Source organism: Alternaria arborescens, assembly GCF_004154835.1.
Source record: "Alternaria arborescens strain FERA 675 chromosome Unknown contig_5, whole genome shotgun sequence".
Classification (NCBI taxonomy): Eukaryota; Fungi; Ascomycota; class Dothideomycetes; order Pleosporales; family Pleosporaceae; genus Alternaria; species Alternaria arborescens.
This window is the reverse complement of record NW_021167860.1, coordinates 421,496-436,745: the sequence shown is the minus strand read 5'-3', so window position 1 is coordinate 436,745 and position 15,250 is coordinate 421,496. Positions and strand designations below refer to the sequence as shown.

Below are 15,250 nucleotides of genomic sequence, written 5' to 3'. Positions count from 1 at the left end.
AGAATCGACTGGCGATGTCTACTTACACATTTCTGCACCAGCAACATACCAGTGGGTTGGTGTTGGAACAGGAAGCGAGATGGATGGCAGCGTCATGTGGATTCTGTATGAGAGCTCGGATAAGAACGGTCAGCGCTTCGGATTCCTTACCCTTGTTGGCCTCATTATCTAACAAATGTTAGGCGTGACACTTTCACCGCGAACTTCAGATGGTCACGTTGAGCCAAGCTTCGATAACAGCATCGACTGCGTGTTGGTTGAGGGAACTGGTTACCTCAACAGGATCTATGAGACTTCCGGCACCCACTACTACTCCGCCAACATTCGCTGCAAGAACGTCACTACGTTCGGAGACGGTGATGGGAAGCTCGAATTGAGCAACGCCAAACAGCCCTTCCTTTACGCATGGGGTCCTACCGACGACACAATCGCGAGCGCGTCAAAGTCTGCGGGTATCAAGCGTCACGAGGCATACGGAAATTTCTGGATGGATATGACTAAAGCTACGTCCAACCAGACGAGTATGGTCAATATTTCAAACGGTGCAGTTCTCTCAACTACGAATAATGCCGGTGCAGACGAGAAGGCAGAAAGTGACGGCGATAAGGTTGGCCCAGCCCATGCAGTCATCATGATTGTTGCATTTCTGGTCATCTTCCCACTTGGGGCGATTCTTCTTCGCTTCCTCGAAAGCGTTAAGATACATGGTATTGTTCAGGGTGTAGGTGTACTCGCTGCCGTGGTTGGAGTGGGAATTGGAATTTATCTGAGCACAATGTACAATCACGTAAGCTTGCTCTCCACTCACGTGGCATTGGACATGACGGACTAACGAGATTGTTTCAGTCAAAAGACTTTACGTCAGGCCACCAAGTCTTCGGCCTCATCCTCTTCGCCCTGCTCTTCCTTCAATGGGGACTTGGACTCTATCATCATCTTCGGTTCCGCAAGCACCAACGGCCTACAATCTATGGATATATTCACTTGATCGCTGGTCCAGCTATCGTCTTGGGTGGTATCATCAACGGATTCATCGGGTTCAACTTTAGTGGTGACCCGAAGAATAACATCTATTATGGTATCGCTGTGGCTGTTATACTCGTCGTGGTTCTTGGATTGTTAGCATGGAAAAGGTGGTCAAAGAGAAAGCAAAGCAAGATCGACAGGAGTATGGGGCTGGACAGGTCTACCAAAGACTCATATGGACTTAATTTACTCCCAGGGTCGCACAATGTGCGCTAGAACAAATTATCAGCCTCAGTGGCGCCTAGTCGGTTCTCTTTGGGTGACTCTGAAGGCACAAAAGTGTATGATGATTATCAATATTTCTCGGACTCGCCCTTCTGTGTCATCGGTCTTCCTCACTCGCTTCTCACGAACATTGGATGGTGATCATATACATAATCACTACATTTGAACTATTTAAGACCCTTGAGCTACGTTGATATCTTCGCTGTGGTCCTGTAGCTTTCCTGATGTTAAGTAGTCTATGCGGGTTTTGTTTGGATATGAATCGTAGCTTCGCAAGATACGCCTACACCGATGGATATTGCCATGAATCATCCAATAGCGTCTTGATCATACTATACGGCTCAAATACATCTCCTGTCCCTGTTGCGCGCTCGCGCCGTTATAGTGATCGAAGCATTCGCCGTCCAAGATTGACAAGAGATCGTCTGCGTGCCTTCGGAGCTGATCATGAGCTGTATTAATCATACGGAACGTGCGTTCTCATCCTCGCAGACATATTTCTCCAACATGGTGTGCCATGTATGCGGTAACGATGGAGCAACTTTACGACTTCGCAGTAAAAACCATCTCATGTCCCAGTCCTCCATACTATGACAATTACTGTTCATTGTAAGGATGTTCTGAGCATTCCAGTCTCGTCCAGAACAGTGGTCGAATGTTATAGGTCCGGTGCCATGGATGATGTCCCTCAACAGTTCCGGAAGCTCTTTGAACCAGTAGCTACTAAAGTCCTTGTAACTTGTGCCACTCAGTATTTCGTTGGATACAATGTGGCGACCCGGCCACAGCTCAAGTGCGTCTTGCCATGATGCATCTTCAACCAGTATGTCAAAGATAGGCTGCATGGAATCCTTCTCACCTTCGAAAACCATAGAAAATGCTTTGGGCGGCATGCCTGCAGATTCGAGTGCCAGAGCTTCAGTCAACCACGGTGCGAGCGTATTGGTAACTGTCTTAGCATCCATGTCGCCTATCGGCATTCTTCTTCGACTTAATATATAGCCATACCATTCATCATCCTGGAGGTGCTGCGAAGCAAGAACATTGTTCCAAAGGCTTATGCGACGTATGATATTGAGTTTAGGGTTCTCTATCGCGAAGGGGATAAGAGCTCTGGCATGGCATTCAGGATATGCGAAACTGGCATGTAGCTCATGAAGTTCAAGGTGGCGTATGCTACTTCGGATCGGCCGCGTCAATTTTGATAGAAATTCCGAAGCCTGCGAAGCGGCTGAAATATAGTATCTTGTTTGGTCGCGAATTCGATCATGGGAGGACGGATGTCGATAGGAGGGCATGTGTTGCATCATGGTCTGGATCTCATGTGCGTTTGGGACACACCACGGCTTCGGATAGAAAGAGTATAGGCTTAAAACGTCTTGATCATCACGAAACTCTTGACCGTTGTGGGAAAATTCTCTTCGCATCGCTTTACCGAAGGCAGGGTTCCTCGCAACCATGCTGAACAATTCAGCAATAGCGTCATGATGAAAAAATCGATCGAACCCCCATTCTACAGATCCGTCCGAAAGCCCATGAGGATAACAGTGTCTTGCCTTCGTGGTTTGGAGTTGCTTTATCAAAGTCGCGCTCTGTGGGAATGATTTAATGATCTTTCGAGCGATGGCGTTGGTAATGAATGGTCCGGCTCGCAACAGCGTGAAGATCTTGATCAAATTAAGTTTCTCTAGTAATTGACTAAAGTTTCTGTATTTGGGAGTGTAACGATCGGGACTTGGAGAAGTGGTAAAGTGAATGGTGTTGTTGCGGAATGGGACACCGCGCATTTCGGCAGCGATGTTCTTGCATGTGTACATGAGCGATAAGTCGATCTTGTCTCCAGATAGAGTACGTAGCTTTCCTTCGATAGAGTCGAAATAGTAATCGCCATTCTCAGATGTACAATAGTCGTAGATCGTGTCCCGAAGTTCACGAGGAAGTCGGCTGAGAGACATTGGATTGGCGCTTCGAGACGTATGCGTCTCGTTTGATGTAGGAGCAGATTCTTGTGTTTCTTCTCAAATCCTTGCTGTTTGAGAGCTGGCCCGATGTCGAGGTATGAAGGTTTAGTTGTAGGAATCAGTCTTGGTGGAAGTCTAAGGATCTTTTATGTTATCATGTCAAGGCACCAGCCCCACCAACAGCACATGACCCGCTTGATCCATGGAAAATTGCTCTTGAACCACGGAAACGTAGGCTATCGAACATAAAGAACCGTGTTCGCTCAGTCGAGCTACTATAGAGAGGGAACAAATGGTCAGGCATTACGTGGTATCGGTTTCTTTATTCAGTGTCTAGAGGCTTCTACCTTTGCAAGCATGCAGCCATTCTGTTATAATACCGTGATATTAGCTGTTTTAAGCACTTTACCCTGTGCTTGTAATCCTTAACAAATCAATTATAGAAAGCAGTTTTTTTCTTTGGCAGAACGTAGACCTATATACATAGATTAGTTAGAAAGCTGAACAACACGCTGGGCAACTTACACGGCGATTCGAACTCGACCTCTACATTGCATCTTTCGAATCTGTTGGTGGCGCGGGCGTCACGATCACACTATAGTCACTGTCAGTAGACATCCCGACAAAAACGGCTCGATACTTACTGCGACAGGGCAAAACATTCCAATGTGAAGTCAAAAACACCCGGAAAGACTTCGTGATATCAGCACTGGCTGTTGGCATATAAGCAGCGATAATCAGAGCTTACCGTTGACCCGCTCCGATCAGCTGTGTCACGTGTGTTCGGTTGCCTGTCTTGCCTGGAATGGTACCATGGAACTGCTCAACATTAGTGCCGGCTAACCCAATTTTCGTTTATGCCTTACCATGAGTCTGTTCGACGAATGATGATGTTGCGTATCCCTACAACCCTTAGCGCCGACTTAACCAATGGTCGCTTATAGCTTGCCCATGTTTTGGCCAAGAGCCTCAACATTTCTCGAATTATCTAGAGTTGTTAGGACCCTCTGTTTAGAGGGTTGTGTGTGGCTTACCATTAGCCACGACCGCAGCTGTCTGAAAGGGGACTATGGGAGGCTCGGATCGTCAGACACAATAGAGACATGGCAGTTCAGGACCTACGTTCGAGCGAACCGTAACAGGTCTGTCCTCAGGTCTGTTGAAGCTGCTAGATTCGTTAGATGACCTTTAGGTATAGATTTGTGCAGCATACCGAGAGGCGGTAGGTACCCTGTTCGGAAGCATGAGCACGATATCGAGTGATATGGGAGCCAGAGTTGAGGTCGCGTACCAGTCATCGTCACAAGAGCTGGTAATCTCCTCCCAACCATTGTGATGGGCGTGTAATCGTTCCAGAGAAGCTTGGGTACTTGTCAGCCTAATGCAAGGGTAGAATGTCTACATATGGTTCAAGAGCGTGGGACTTACGCATTCCAACATTTTGTATTTGAGTCGCGTATCCCTATAAGGTATTAGATTCGCTGTTCTTTAGGCCGGGATACTGCTGATTACCCCGCTGCCTTTACTGTATCTTTGCTTTCCCACAACGATAGCCTCTTCTTCTCTTCCAGGATGATCGCCGCGATGGCTAACAAAACTATCAATATTGAACGACCAACGCAGTGGCAGTAGTGACTTACACTCACGCCACCGCGCATTGCTGAATGCGCCCCACAGTATGACCTGTTCATGGTCAATATCCACTCAAGTGCTCGTTGGGTGGTACATTTACCTTCAGCTCCATCCACTCCCTGGTAGTGTTCCGCTACCGCAAAACATCAAGGCGAATCCTCATCAGATTGCGCGTGTGGCACACTGACCAAGTCTCCCTTGACCACCTCAGTGGGCTTCCAATTCTGGATATCATCACTAGACATTTGTCAATTGGAAGAATCTACAGAAAACGAACATAGGGTGTGCTTACTCGGCGCCATCTGATGCAGCAAGCTCACCCGGGAATCGCTGTTGGAAAAGCCCTTTCTGTCGCCACAGGGTACAAGTCTCACAAAGTACTTTGCTTCACTAACTCTCGGCAAGACGGCATGTGGTTCGTGTCCTTCCTGACTCTCCGGGATCAGGTCAAACATCTCCTCTGAAGAATCTGATCAGCATGAAGACGACGTGATTGGGCAACGTATGCGTACCGATTACCCGTGAACGAAGCTGCTCCGCCGTTGCAACTCCTTCTCGTCCTCATCCACACGTCCTCGTCCTCCCTGAGTCTTTTGTCAGTATATCGTCGGGATGAGGCGCGGAAAGAATCTCATACCTCTTGAACGAATCGATCGAATCGACCGACCGATTGCGCGCGCATACGAATTGAGAAGGCTTTGGAGATCTAGGTTCATGTCGTCAGCGTCTCGTGAACACCTCTTCGAAGCCAAGGTCGAACGTACGGCACACGTAGGCGAGTCGGATACAACGAACATGGCGGAAGGACGGATGCGGAAGCATGGAAGCAGTCTGGATAAGATTTTATTGCGTGTTTTCTGTATGCCGCAAGATATGCAGCCATTGGGGTTCAGGAAGACGTACATTGGGGACTGGCATGGTCGAGCTGTTGTCCTTCTGGGCGTGTCGGGCTGAGACGTATTAGCTTTGACTCAACTCGCCAAAGGTACGTCACCAACAACGATGATGTACCTGATCTTCCATATGTAGTACTTACCGGAAAGATGAGACAGCCAGTACTTTTGATGTTGATGTAGATGTATCAGTACAGATGAAGTTCAGCCAGTCGTCAAATAGGTGAGTATGCTTGTACTGGTCTGGGACATATAGTCAACGCATTTTAGACCATCAAGGACGTCCTTGAAGTATTTGTTCTGCTCATCAGTCCTCGCGCCACGAGCCATGACCATTTCGTGCAACCACTGCACTCGTTTATCCTGGGTACGAGCAAAGGCTTCGTCTTCTGGACTCATGTCCATCCTGGCTAGCATGAGGATGGTGCCGACAAGAAGAAGTTGTAAGGCTTCTCTCTAAATATATCTGATTATAGCTGACCTTGCAGTGAGTTTGAACGGTTCCTCGCTGAACTTGCTCTCAAGCTCTTCTAGGCTCAAGTCAGACAGGCTGACTGGCTGTATGCGAGCTTGTACGTGGTATTCGAGGTCACTCTTGAGGCGGTCCACACTGAGGATGACTTGAGTATGCTTTTCTGCTCCCTTCCGCCTCTTGTCTAATCATCATTAGTCCTTGCTGTATCGATGGGCGGCTGTCGGCGTGGTGGCTGTGGTTGTCGTCGTCGGTGTTGAGCCGACTGTGGGGCCCTCCATAACCGGGCGCTCTATGCGTAAGTTCTCTCAGTGATGAGACTTGTAGCGACTCTTGACTGATCAATCCTCTCTGTAGCTGCGATACGGTCGCATGTGATGACTTGCGACATGCTGAAGATGGTAGGGATGAGTATGACGATGATGCTCGGTATACGGCCGTCGAGGTGCTCGTTTAGACCTCTGGCTGACCAGCACCAGAGATATTGGAGTGTGGAATTTGAGAGAAGAATATTTGAGGTATGACAAAAGCCACTTCTGATTTATGACTCCATCACTGATCAACCAGCAGTCCATGTTCAAATATTTCCTGGGATTCGAATTCCATGGTTCAAAACGCTGGTTGCCTGCCATCAACCACGGTTACCTCCAGCGAGTCGGTGACCATGTTATCTTTGTCTTCCACATCAAGCTGACTTGGTGTGTGTCCAGAATCACACTGTTCTTTCAACGTCGAGCTTTACGGCAACTACCCAGAGCTGAGAGTTCCATGGTGGCTCTCCAAAACCACATGAGTAAGGCTCCTGCTCTAGCCGATCTGCACACAGAGCACTGACCAGGTTTAGCATTCATGGCTTCGGTTGCAATCAATGAAACTTCCAAATGAGTGTAGGTCTTCGGCGCCGCGGATGTTCCCGCATCAACTGCGCTCTCTAACATTCCTCCCAGATATATACAGCTGCATACAATGAAGCCAAGTGAGTGTTTGGGAACACACTTCTACTGCGATACAATACAGTGTAACTCAACAGCGTTGTGCCTGCGTCTTATTACCAGCATGTCAATCAAATTAATAGAGAAGTCCCACCAATAATGTCAACGACAAAGCCGACCGGTGTGATGCGCGTGTAACGATTCGCCCCGTCTCACTTTCGCACAGCTTTTATACCTTATACTGACGCCAGTCTTGGAGCAACACCGTGGTCGTTCCATGATCCAAGCTCATCGTTGATAACGTTCTTGTTGATCGGTAACAGATGTCTGACGCTCTGTAAAACTCACGGCCTCAGCATGTTCAAGGGCGATATTTCTCCTTTCATAAACCCTGTTGGTAGAACGTCCCAAGATCTGCATAGTGCAGAATGGGTACACTGTTCACACCCACACTGCACGGATGGAATATTTCGATCATCCCGTGAAGCGGACGACACCTTGATTGCAGCTGATTTGGTACATGCGTGCCGATGCTTTCATTCTCCCCTTTAGGTTCCAAGGTTAGACTGGCCAGCTGACTAACTGGGTAACTTTACCTGGTAAGACTCTAGAGCGCGACCTTGTCAAAATTTGGAAGCTGAGTTTTAGGTATTGAGCTAGATATGCGTTGAGGATTGGTTGGTATGTTTGTTAACAGTACTCATGGTAGTCAAATATTCGGTGCCGAGGGATTGTAGCCAGCGAGCGTCTTTCCACAGGGATGCTGTTCCGTGGTACGTGTCTCGCGACGCCTGGCACATGCCCACATTCACGTGAGCTGGTTGCTGCCTTCGGATCCTTCAAGTAGGTAAAGCCGCTTGCTCGCCGCATACTTTCCAACACACTTTCTCATCTCGACCCGCCGTCCCCTAACTATCATCGCGGTATCACGACAACCATGGCAGACTTCTACAGCCTTCCTCGCGAGCTTCGGAATCTTATCTACAAATTCTACTTCGAGGTAGAGGGCGGTTATGCATACAACTTCTCCACTGGAAAACTCACGTCTGCAAGTGGCCAACCCATCAAATTAGCTCTCAGGTCTGTAAGCAGATTCTTCCGAGAAGAAACGTGCGGACTAGCACTGGGTCTCAATACGCTTCACTTTTCATCTGAATATAACCATTCATGCCAAAGGAGAGCTGGCCACTTCAATGCTATCCTGGGAATTCTGGAAAAGTTGAAGACTCGCTACTTGGTGTGGGGAGTCAGTATGGCAGGTCTCTTTGACGATACAATATATGCCCATGTGGAGGCGCACCATCCTCAATATACGTCGCTGATCCGAAAAACAGAACCAGGATATGTCTTCGCATCCTTATGGAGCGAATGTTGGAAGGACACGCCTTCAAAGACACGTCAATTCGTCACATCTACACTCGCCGCCGTCGCAGCGCATCTGGAATTCTCAAGATTGACAGAAAAAACACATGGGGGTGGACGCCAAAGGGAAGCGGATATGATCATCCCAGAGAGGTTATAGCGTACAACTAAATGCCATGGAAGATACCAACTGAAGAGGATATCATAGCCATGAAGCATGTTCTAGGACCTGAGAACAGAGTCGACGACGTGAAATGGAACGAACTTCGCTATCTAGATCGGTTCAAATATCGATTCTCGGCAGCAAGTGTAGCAATATCCTTCCTGGAGTCCCTGTCTTTAGTTGCACAACTTCAGATCCGCAAGATTGTATTACATGAAAAGAACAGGGCTGTGGCTTGGCCTCAGTGTCATGCGCAAGGCTTCATCCCGTTCTGTCAACGCAACCCAAAGCTACGAATCGAGCGAAGAGTCGATCTCTGGAAGGCGATACTACCAGACGCATCGGGCCTGTTAATAGACAACGAAAATCCGCGATCTGCAAACGCACGTTCAGACCCGTGCGATTCTGGGCAGGCTGACTCGATCACGTCGGGGTTTCACAACCAGGGCTGCATCGCCAACTGGATCATGGAAGTGATGTCCCTACATTCTCTTGGGATGCCATCTCAGTCCTTCCGCATGGTCATAGATGGTGATCTCACTCCGACACAATCGACACGCATCTTCGATGTGGCGAAGCGCGATGCTGCATGGCAAATCGCTTGTGAGGCGTGCTTGTCTGACCGTAAGATTTGGCAAACCCCTCTAGACTCATGGGAGATTAGGCTTTGGGCTGTGTATATCATGGATGGTTTCCCAGAAGCTTTGCGCGCGATAACAATTGGTCAATCTCCAGTCAGTTGCAACTTTGACATTGGCCAGATGCCGGATACAGAGCTACTCGTGAGTCAGGACCGCACATGGACGTTGGAAGAGTGGGGTCATAATTGGAGAGCTTCTGTACCTGCTAATATCGACACCGAGGTGCCCTCGTGCAGCTGGCTCGATCTCCAGCGCGAGAACACACTGCCGCAGACCACACTCCCTTGATATGCGACAAAGTTTCTATCTCTGCTTACGATTAGATCTTATCACAAATAGACAAGACCTTCTCTATGTACTATCGACGCTACCTAGGTAGGTCGGGTAAAGAACAGGCATGACGCAAAGTTTGTAGTATAAGTAATAATAGAACTGCTTACACTGTAAACGTGTGTCTTCAGCCACCGTGACTCAAGAAAGCGTTCGATCGATGCTCTTCTGCTTTTTTCTTGTAGAAGAAAAGCCGCTTGACTCGTGAGAGCGACGCGGCAATGGAAATGTCATTGGTTGTTGATACCGAATCCTAGGTATACAGACATTGGTGATCACATCTCGTATCAAATGACCAGACATTCCACATGTCTAATCACATGCGCATGTATTTTTCCTGTGCGAAACAGTCTCCTATCAAGCGCCGTCTTACTTCGTGTTGTCGCGCTAAACAGCAGAAACCCCGTGACTTGAGACAAAGCTAGGTTCGTAAAGCTCTAGTAAAAACAGAAGCAGCAGCCCTGAATACTGCTACAACATCATGAAGCCGCCTGAAGCCGATATGGTTTGTCCCGATATCCACTTTGAGTCTTCGCTTGCTATCCAGCATACAACCTGCGCGATATCATCTGCAGTTCCCACACGATGCTCTACTGCCGTGCCTTTCAACACATGATCTCTCGATTCTTCTGGCAGGTTTTCCAGCATGTCTGACTCCACGGAGCCGGGAGAAACACAGTTAACAGTATGGCCCTCATCTCCCAACTCAAGTGCAAGACTTCTTGTCAAGCCTCCGACGGCTGCTTTCGACGCTGCATAGATGGATAGTTTGGGTGGGCCGGCGCGCGAACCAACGGATGATATGTTGATAATTCGTCCAGGTTTACGAAGATGAGGAACCACAGCCTTGGTCAAAAATAGTGGTGCGCGAACATTGATGTCGAACATTCCCGTGTAGTCTTCAAGGGTTGTCTCCCCAATAGGATTCGCCCAAAGTACACCAGCATTGTTGATCAAGATGTCGATCTTGTCGCCAAATGCTTCCCTGGTTGACGCAACGATAGCTGTAGGAGCCTCAAGTTTTTTTTTAGATCTGCTCGGATGATGTGCGCTTTGCTACCATTTCCCAAGCCTGATATGTCGGATGCGATCTTCTTGGCCTTCTCCTCACTATTGGGGGATGTGTAGACAAGCGCGACCTGTTTGCAGTGTTAGTATTATGGCAGCTTCTTCACTCCTGGCAATGTGAGAAACTTACATTGGCCCCTCTACGCGCCAATTCTAGTGCTATACCGGCTCCAATTCCCCGGGAAGCACCGGTGACAATGACTACCTTCCCTTGCAAGGTAAGTGGAGTGAAGCTGATTGTAGAGGGGATGGTAAACATGTGATGCTTGCGAGCGAGATAATGGTAAAATGTTCCAGATATCCATTGCCTTCATTCCTCTTCTTATACTGTTTCCACTGTACGTCATTCATCCTTGGATGGATTTAGTAATCGGATTTACAAAACCATATGGTTTCGATTATTCCAATTTGACGTAGTCGTGCGTGAGCACTACTGACGTTTTCCTAACACATAGAGCTTTGATGTCGGACCGTTTAAGCACCCTTACCTTTACAGTTATCTTTGTCAGCCAGTTGCACCAATGCACGGCTCCACAGCGCCCAGGCGGACTAATATCTGAGCACGTGCGCATATCTTAACGTTGTGTTCTATCGAGATCTTAAATGGTCTTCCTTAGCCTCCCAAAGAAGTAGTGATCAATTGCTGCAGCTGTCTGAACAACTTGCCTTCCCATTCACGACCCACCAAAACCTTTCTCCAACCCCCTCAGCCAAACCCCGGCCGCATACGCCCCCGGATCGGGAATCTTACTTCTCTCGCTCCCATCCTCACTGATATATGTCGCCCGCCCAAACTTGGCCTTCATATCCTTTGTGCTATCCGCCTTCTTCTCCGCCACATCCACACTCTTACTCAAATCCTTACTCTCAGCCAATGTGTTGATGAAAGGAATCAACACGTCCATGACCGTTCTGTCGCCCTCCCGTGCACTAGTGTAGTTCTTCAGGTTCTCGAGCGCAATCGATGCGGAAGACGCCAGCGTCGAGATATCCAGTGGTGCGTTTTGTGATAGAGTGGCTTTTGACAGCGCGTTTGTGAAGGCGGTGACGAGGATAGACAGAATGGCACCGAGAGAGCCGCCGACATCTTCGACGTTCTCGCTTATGCTTTCTAGCAAGGCGAGGATGGGTGGCGGGTTACTTTCCACGGCGTCGATATTGGCGAGGATGGACTTGCATACTCCGGCCACAGCTTCTCCGCAGTCACCGTCGCCCATCTGTAAGTCGTATTGTGTGATTGTGGGTTCTGCTTCTAGCGCTGCTTTGCATGCTGTGCGGAGAGCGGGGATGAAAGAGGGTGGTGTAGCGGGCCCCTTGTGGAGCGCGGATTTGTCGGCTGCAGCGGCGTTGGCTTTGTTGCGTAGCTCCTCTGTTTCCTTGTTGACGTTGAGGGGTTGGTAACCGTTCTTTGGCCATGCCGGAGCGTTTGTAGGTGCGTCTAGCAGTTCCATGACATCTTCGTCTTTGAGATCCATGGCCTTTGCCATGCCGCTCATGTTGCCGAGTGTTATGCTGAAGCCTTGGGCGTTAAGGGAGGTTTCTAGTACGCCAGCATAGATGCGTGTTGGTACGATCTTCCAGTCGCGCTTCAAGGCTATCAGAGCGAGATTCACCAAGGCATCAAATTCGAGGTTTGAGAGGCCACCGAAGTTGTTGACGAGCATGACGACGTTATCGTTGGGGTTGAAGGTGACGAATGCGCGGTCGGAGTCGGATGGATCGAGGAGGTAGCGAAGCATCTCTTTGATGACATCTTCAGGGCTAGGCATTGGGGAGATGGTTCGTAAACCCTAGCATCAATCAGCCTGTAATACTTGTATAGCTCGAATTAAGTCGAAGGAACTTACAGGCTCGTTATGAATACCCATACCAACTACACAAGCGTCATCTTGCACACTCTCGAACGCGTCTCGTCCTGGAACATGGCAATGATCAAGACTCGTCCCGATAGTTACCAATTGCGAGTTACCCAACTCGCCAATCTTCCTACACCGTTCAAAAGCCCAGCCTTTCTGTGATGCGGCGCCAGCAAGCTTGATAACTAGCAAGTTGCCAGCCAAACCCCTCCTTCCAACCTTGCCACTCTTTTCGCGACCCAGAGCGGCGTCTTCTGCCATGCATACAACGTCGACTTTGTATCCTAATGCCTGGCCCTTCTCTCTAGCAAGGCCAAAATGTAGCATATCTCCCGTATAGTTCGTTATACATAGGATAACGCCCTCGTTACTCGGCACATTCCGTATTCCAGCCATGATCTGCTTGGTGCTGGGAGAAGCGAAGATATCACCGCATACAGCAGCTGACAACATGCCATCGCCGACGAAGCCAGACCACGCCGGCTCATGGCCTGAACCACCACCAGATACGATAGTGACCTGGTCCGGAGGGTGTGAGAGATTGTAAACGACTCGGTTGGCCTCGTCGAGCGCCATGTGGGAGTTGCGTGTGCATAGCGAGCGGAGATTGTGGAGGACCACGCCTTCCGGATTGGGGAAGAAATGCTTTCTAGACATCTTGAAGACGCGCCCGAATGTGTATGACGTAAAGATCTGAGGTTGTCAGCGAGTGAAACCTATGCCGTATACTATCTGGCAGCTGTAGTCTGGAATGGCAGCCGAAGCAACAACATACCTCAAATATGTCGAACACACAAGAATATACACAGCTCAGAATTGAGGATGAATACAAGAGACCAAGCCACGCGACATACCATCAATTCAGCCGGCCATCGTGCCTTTTAAACAATCCCCCGCATCCCCCGCCTCGATCAACATTACGACCGCGGACCCCGCTCGTGGCACCCCATCACGCCCGTCAAGTCATTTTTTCGCTCCTCATACGCGTCTAATGGCACATTTACGCGCTCAGATTAACCCGAAGCTTCGTCAATCTAGATTTAGCAGCTTGGGTATACTGCATCCAGTCAAGTGGAATACAGGTGGGTTACTGTAACCTGGGGAGATTGATGTGTTTGCGCCGGAATTGCTGCTTTGGGAATGCCGGGTGGAAGCTCGGCCTTGGTGGAGGAAGCTCGCATCGGTCGAAGCTCCGAGAGCTACGAGATGTTACGCCTCGCCTCGAGGCTCCATCAGCACCTACAGTGTCCACATTTCGCCTTTTGGAGCAGGAAACTGCCATCGATTTTGGAAACTTCAACGATTTTGGCGCAAGTCTGAAAATAATTGTTTGGTCTGGGCGAGCTGACCCTATTGACGTCGTCGCTATAGGTAGCCGGGCCTGATCACTCGCCATCGCGTCTGCAACTTGGAAGGCCTCTTTTGCGAAAGTACAAAACCATTACCATCTGTTTGGATGTCACGTTCACAACGACTTGTCATGTCCTGCATACCCTCCAGAAGCCTGGAAAACCTATGAAGCAACACAAGAGCATAACCCTTCGTGATCCGAAGCACCTGTTCAAACATGATCTTGATATCCTTCAAGAGTGTACCACCGTCCGAAGCACCTAATCAAACATGATCTTGGTACCCTTCAGGAGCGTGCCACCGAGCAGTTTGCCGACTGCATATCCAATGTAAGCGCCTGTAACGATGGTGACGGGCCATTTTTGCCATTCGCGGTCCCTTGTAGTCGGTTAGCCATGTTTTCCGGTGTCGACATGTGTAGAAGTACTCACCAGTCCAATGGAATAGGCACAGCGCCCAGCCATGCACCAAGCACAGTACCAATCAATCCTCCGTAGACTTCATCAATCGGCAGAAGCAGCGCGACAATCTGCCTCCAGGTCTCGCCGTCTACACCGTGTACGTATACCAGGGGCAGTGTACTGAGAAGCGCGATGTGAGCGCCGCAAAGGAGAGTATGCCAGTAATGCGAGGAGACGGGCGCGCCGAACAGGACGAGGGTAGCGGTCAGGAGCGGGGTTGCAGCGATCAGGGCAAGAAGGAGGGATAGGAATGCCGGCTGTATTGTTTGTCAGTCTTGCTTTCTCGAATATCGGCCGTGGCAGGCTTAGTGTAGGGTGTAAAAGTCGTAGAGTACACGTACTACAAGCTTCGAGTTACCCCCTTGCTCCGGCTTGCCAGGAGCCTTGGCTTTCTTCTCGGTGGGCTTCTTGGGTGCGCCTCCAGTTGGTGGTAGGCATACAGCCACGAACGCTATCTGTAGCACGGCGAGGTACGGAAGGGTGCTAAAGAGCGTCGATACCGGGTCGGCAACCAATGCATTGAACTTGAGGCCATAGACGGAAAGGACAAGAAGCGGGTGAATGTGCGTGTAGGTGCGTGCCAAGTCATTCTTTAATGGCTCGATTGGCGGGGGGGGAGAAGGGTGGACCTTGGACGTCGCGTTTGCGTTGATGACAGTCGTGCTGGCCATGTTTGCGAATGAAAGAAGAGGATTGGCGGTGTGCGGCGTCGTCAGTACGATGCGGATGTCAACTAGCAGGGCAAGGCTTTACGACGGGCGTCTAAAGGAGCGGAAGTGGCGCCTGGCCTGTTGGGTTGGTGCAGTCGCGGTGGTTGCGGAGGGATGTCGCGGGTCGGAAACTTTCGTGATGTTGTCCGTGCTGCGCGCTCATTGGAC

General features: G+C 49.5%; 8 protein-coding genes across 8 annotated transcripts; 2 read left to right on the top strand and 6 right to left on the bottom strand.

Moving 5' to 3' along the window:
* Positions 1-79: 79 nt before the first annotated feature.
* Positions 80-1,242, top strand: AA0111_g2821 (hypothetical protein; the record flags this gene model as incomplete). Its single annotated transcript, XM_028648635.1, has 3 exons — positions 80-128; positions 183-787; positions 847-1,242. 3 exons carry the CDS (start codon positions 80-82, stop codon positions 1,240-1,242), a joined length of 1,050 nt encoding a protein of 349 aa, XP_028509427.1.
* Positions 1,243-1,712: 470 nt separating this feature from the next.
* AA0111_g2820 (hypothetical protein) lies at positions 1,713-2,216 on the bottom strand (the record flags this gene model as incomplete). The annotated part of the gene is made up of 1 exon (XM_028648634.1): positions 1,713-2,216. The coding sequence occupies one exon, from the start codon at positions 2,214-2,216 to the stop codon at positions 1,713-1,715; it is 504 nt and encodes a 167-aa protein (XP_028509426.1).
* Positions 2,217-5,359: 3,143 nt separating this feature from the next.
* AA0111_g2819 (hypothetical protein) lies at positions 5,360-5,641 on the bottom strand (the record flags this gene model as incomplete). The annotated part of the gene is made up of 3 exons (XM_028648632.1): positions 5,360-5,428; positions 5,482-5,550; positions 5,609-5,641. 3 exons carry the CDS (start codon positions 5,639-5,641, stop codon positions 5,360-5,362), a joined length of 171 nt encoding a protein of 56 aa, XP_028509717.1.
* Positions 5,642-5,941: 300 nt separating this feature from the next.
* AA0111_g2818 (hypothetical protein) lies at positions 5,942-6,154 on the bottom strand (the record flags this gene model as incomplete). Its single annotated transcript, XM_028648631.1, has 1 exon — positions 5,942-6,154. One exon carries the CDS (start codon positions 6,152-6,154, stop codon positions 5,942-5,944), a length of 213 nt encoding a protein of 70 aa, XP_028509718.1.
* A 2,520-nt stretch (positions 6,155-8,674) lies between these two features.
* On the top strand, positions 8,675-9,595 carry AA0111_g2817 (hypothetical protein; the record flags this gene model as incomplete). The annotated part of the gene is made up of 1 exon (XM_028648630.1): positions 8,675-9,595. The coding sequence occupies one exon, from the start codon at positions 8,675-8,677 to the stop codon at positions 9,593-9,595; it is 921 nt and encodes a 306-aa protein (XP_028509710.1).
* Positions 9,596-10,108: 513 nt separating this feature from the next.
* On the bottom strand, positions 10,109-10,964 carry AA0111_g2816 (hypothetical protein; the record flags this gene model as incomplete). Its single annotated transcript, XM_028648629.1, has 3 exons — positions 10,109-10,641; positions 10,698-10,776; positions 10,836-10,964. 3 exons carry the CDS (start codon positions 10,962-10,964, stop codon positions 10,109-10,111), a joined length of 741 nt encoding a protein of 246 aa, XP_028509711.1.
* Positions 10,965-11,379: 415 nt separating this feature from the next.
* Positions 11,380-13,218, bottom strand: AA0111_g2815 (Dihydroxyacetone kinase 1; the record flags this gene model as incomplete). Its single annotated transcript, XM_028648628.1, has 2 exons — positions 11,380-12,495; positions 12,553-13,218. The coding sequence occupies 2 exons, from the start codon at positions 13,216-13,218 to the stop codon at positions 11,380-11,382; spliced, it is 1,782 nt and encodes a 593-aa protein (XP_028509712.1).
* A 953-nt stretch (positions 13,219-14,171) lies between these two features.
* On the bottom strand, positions 14,172-15,043 carry AA0111_g2814 (hypothetical protein; the record flags this gene model as incomplete). Its single annotated transcript, XM_028648627.1, has 3 exons — positions 14,172-14,289; positions 14,343-14,629; positions 14,714-15,043. The coding sequence occupies 3 exons, from the start codon at positions 15,041-15,043 to the stop codon at positions 14,172-14,174; spliced, it is 735 nt and encodes a 244-aa protein (XP_028509713.1).
* Positions 15,044-15,250: the final 207 nt, after the last annotated feature.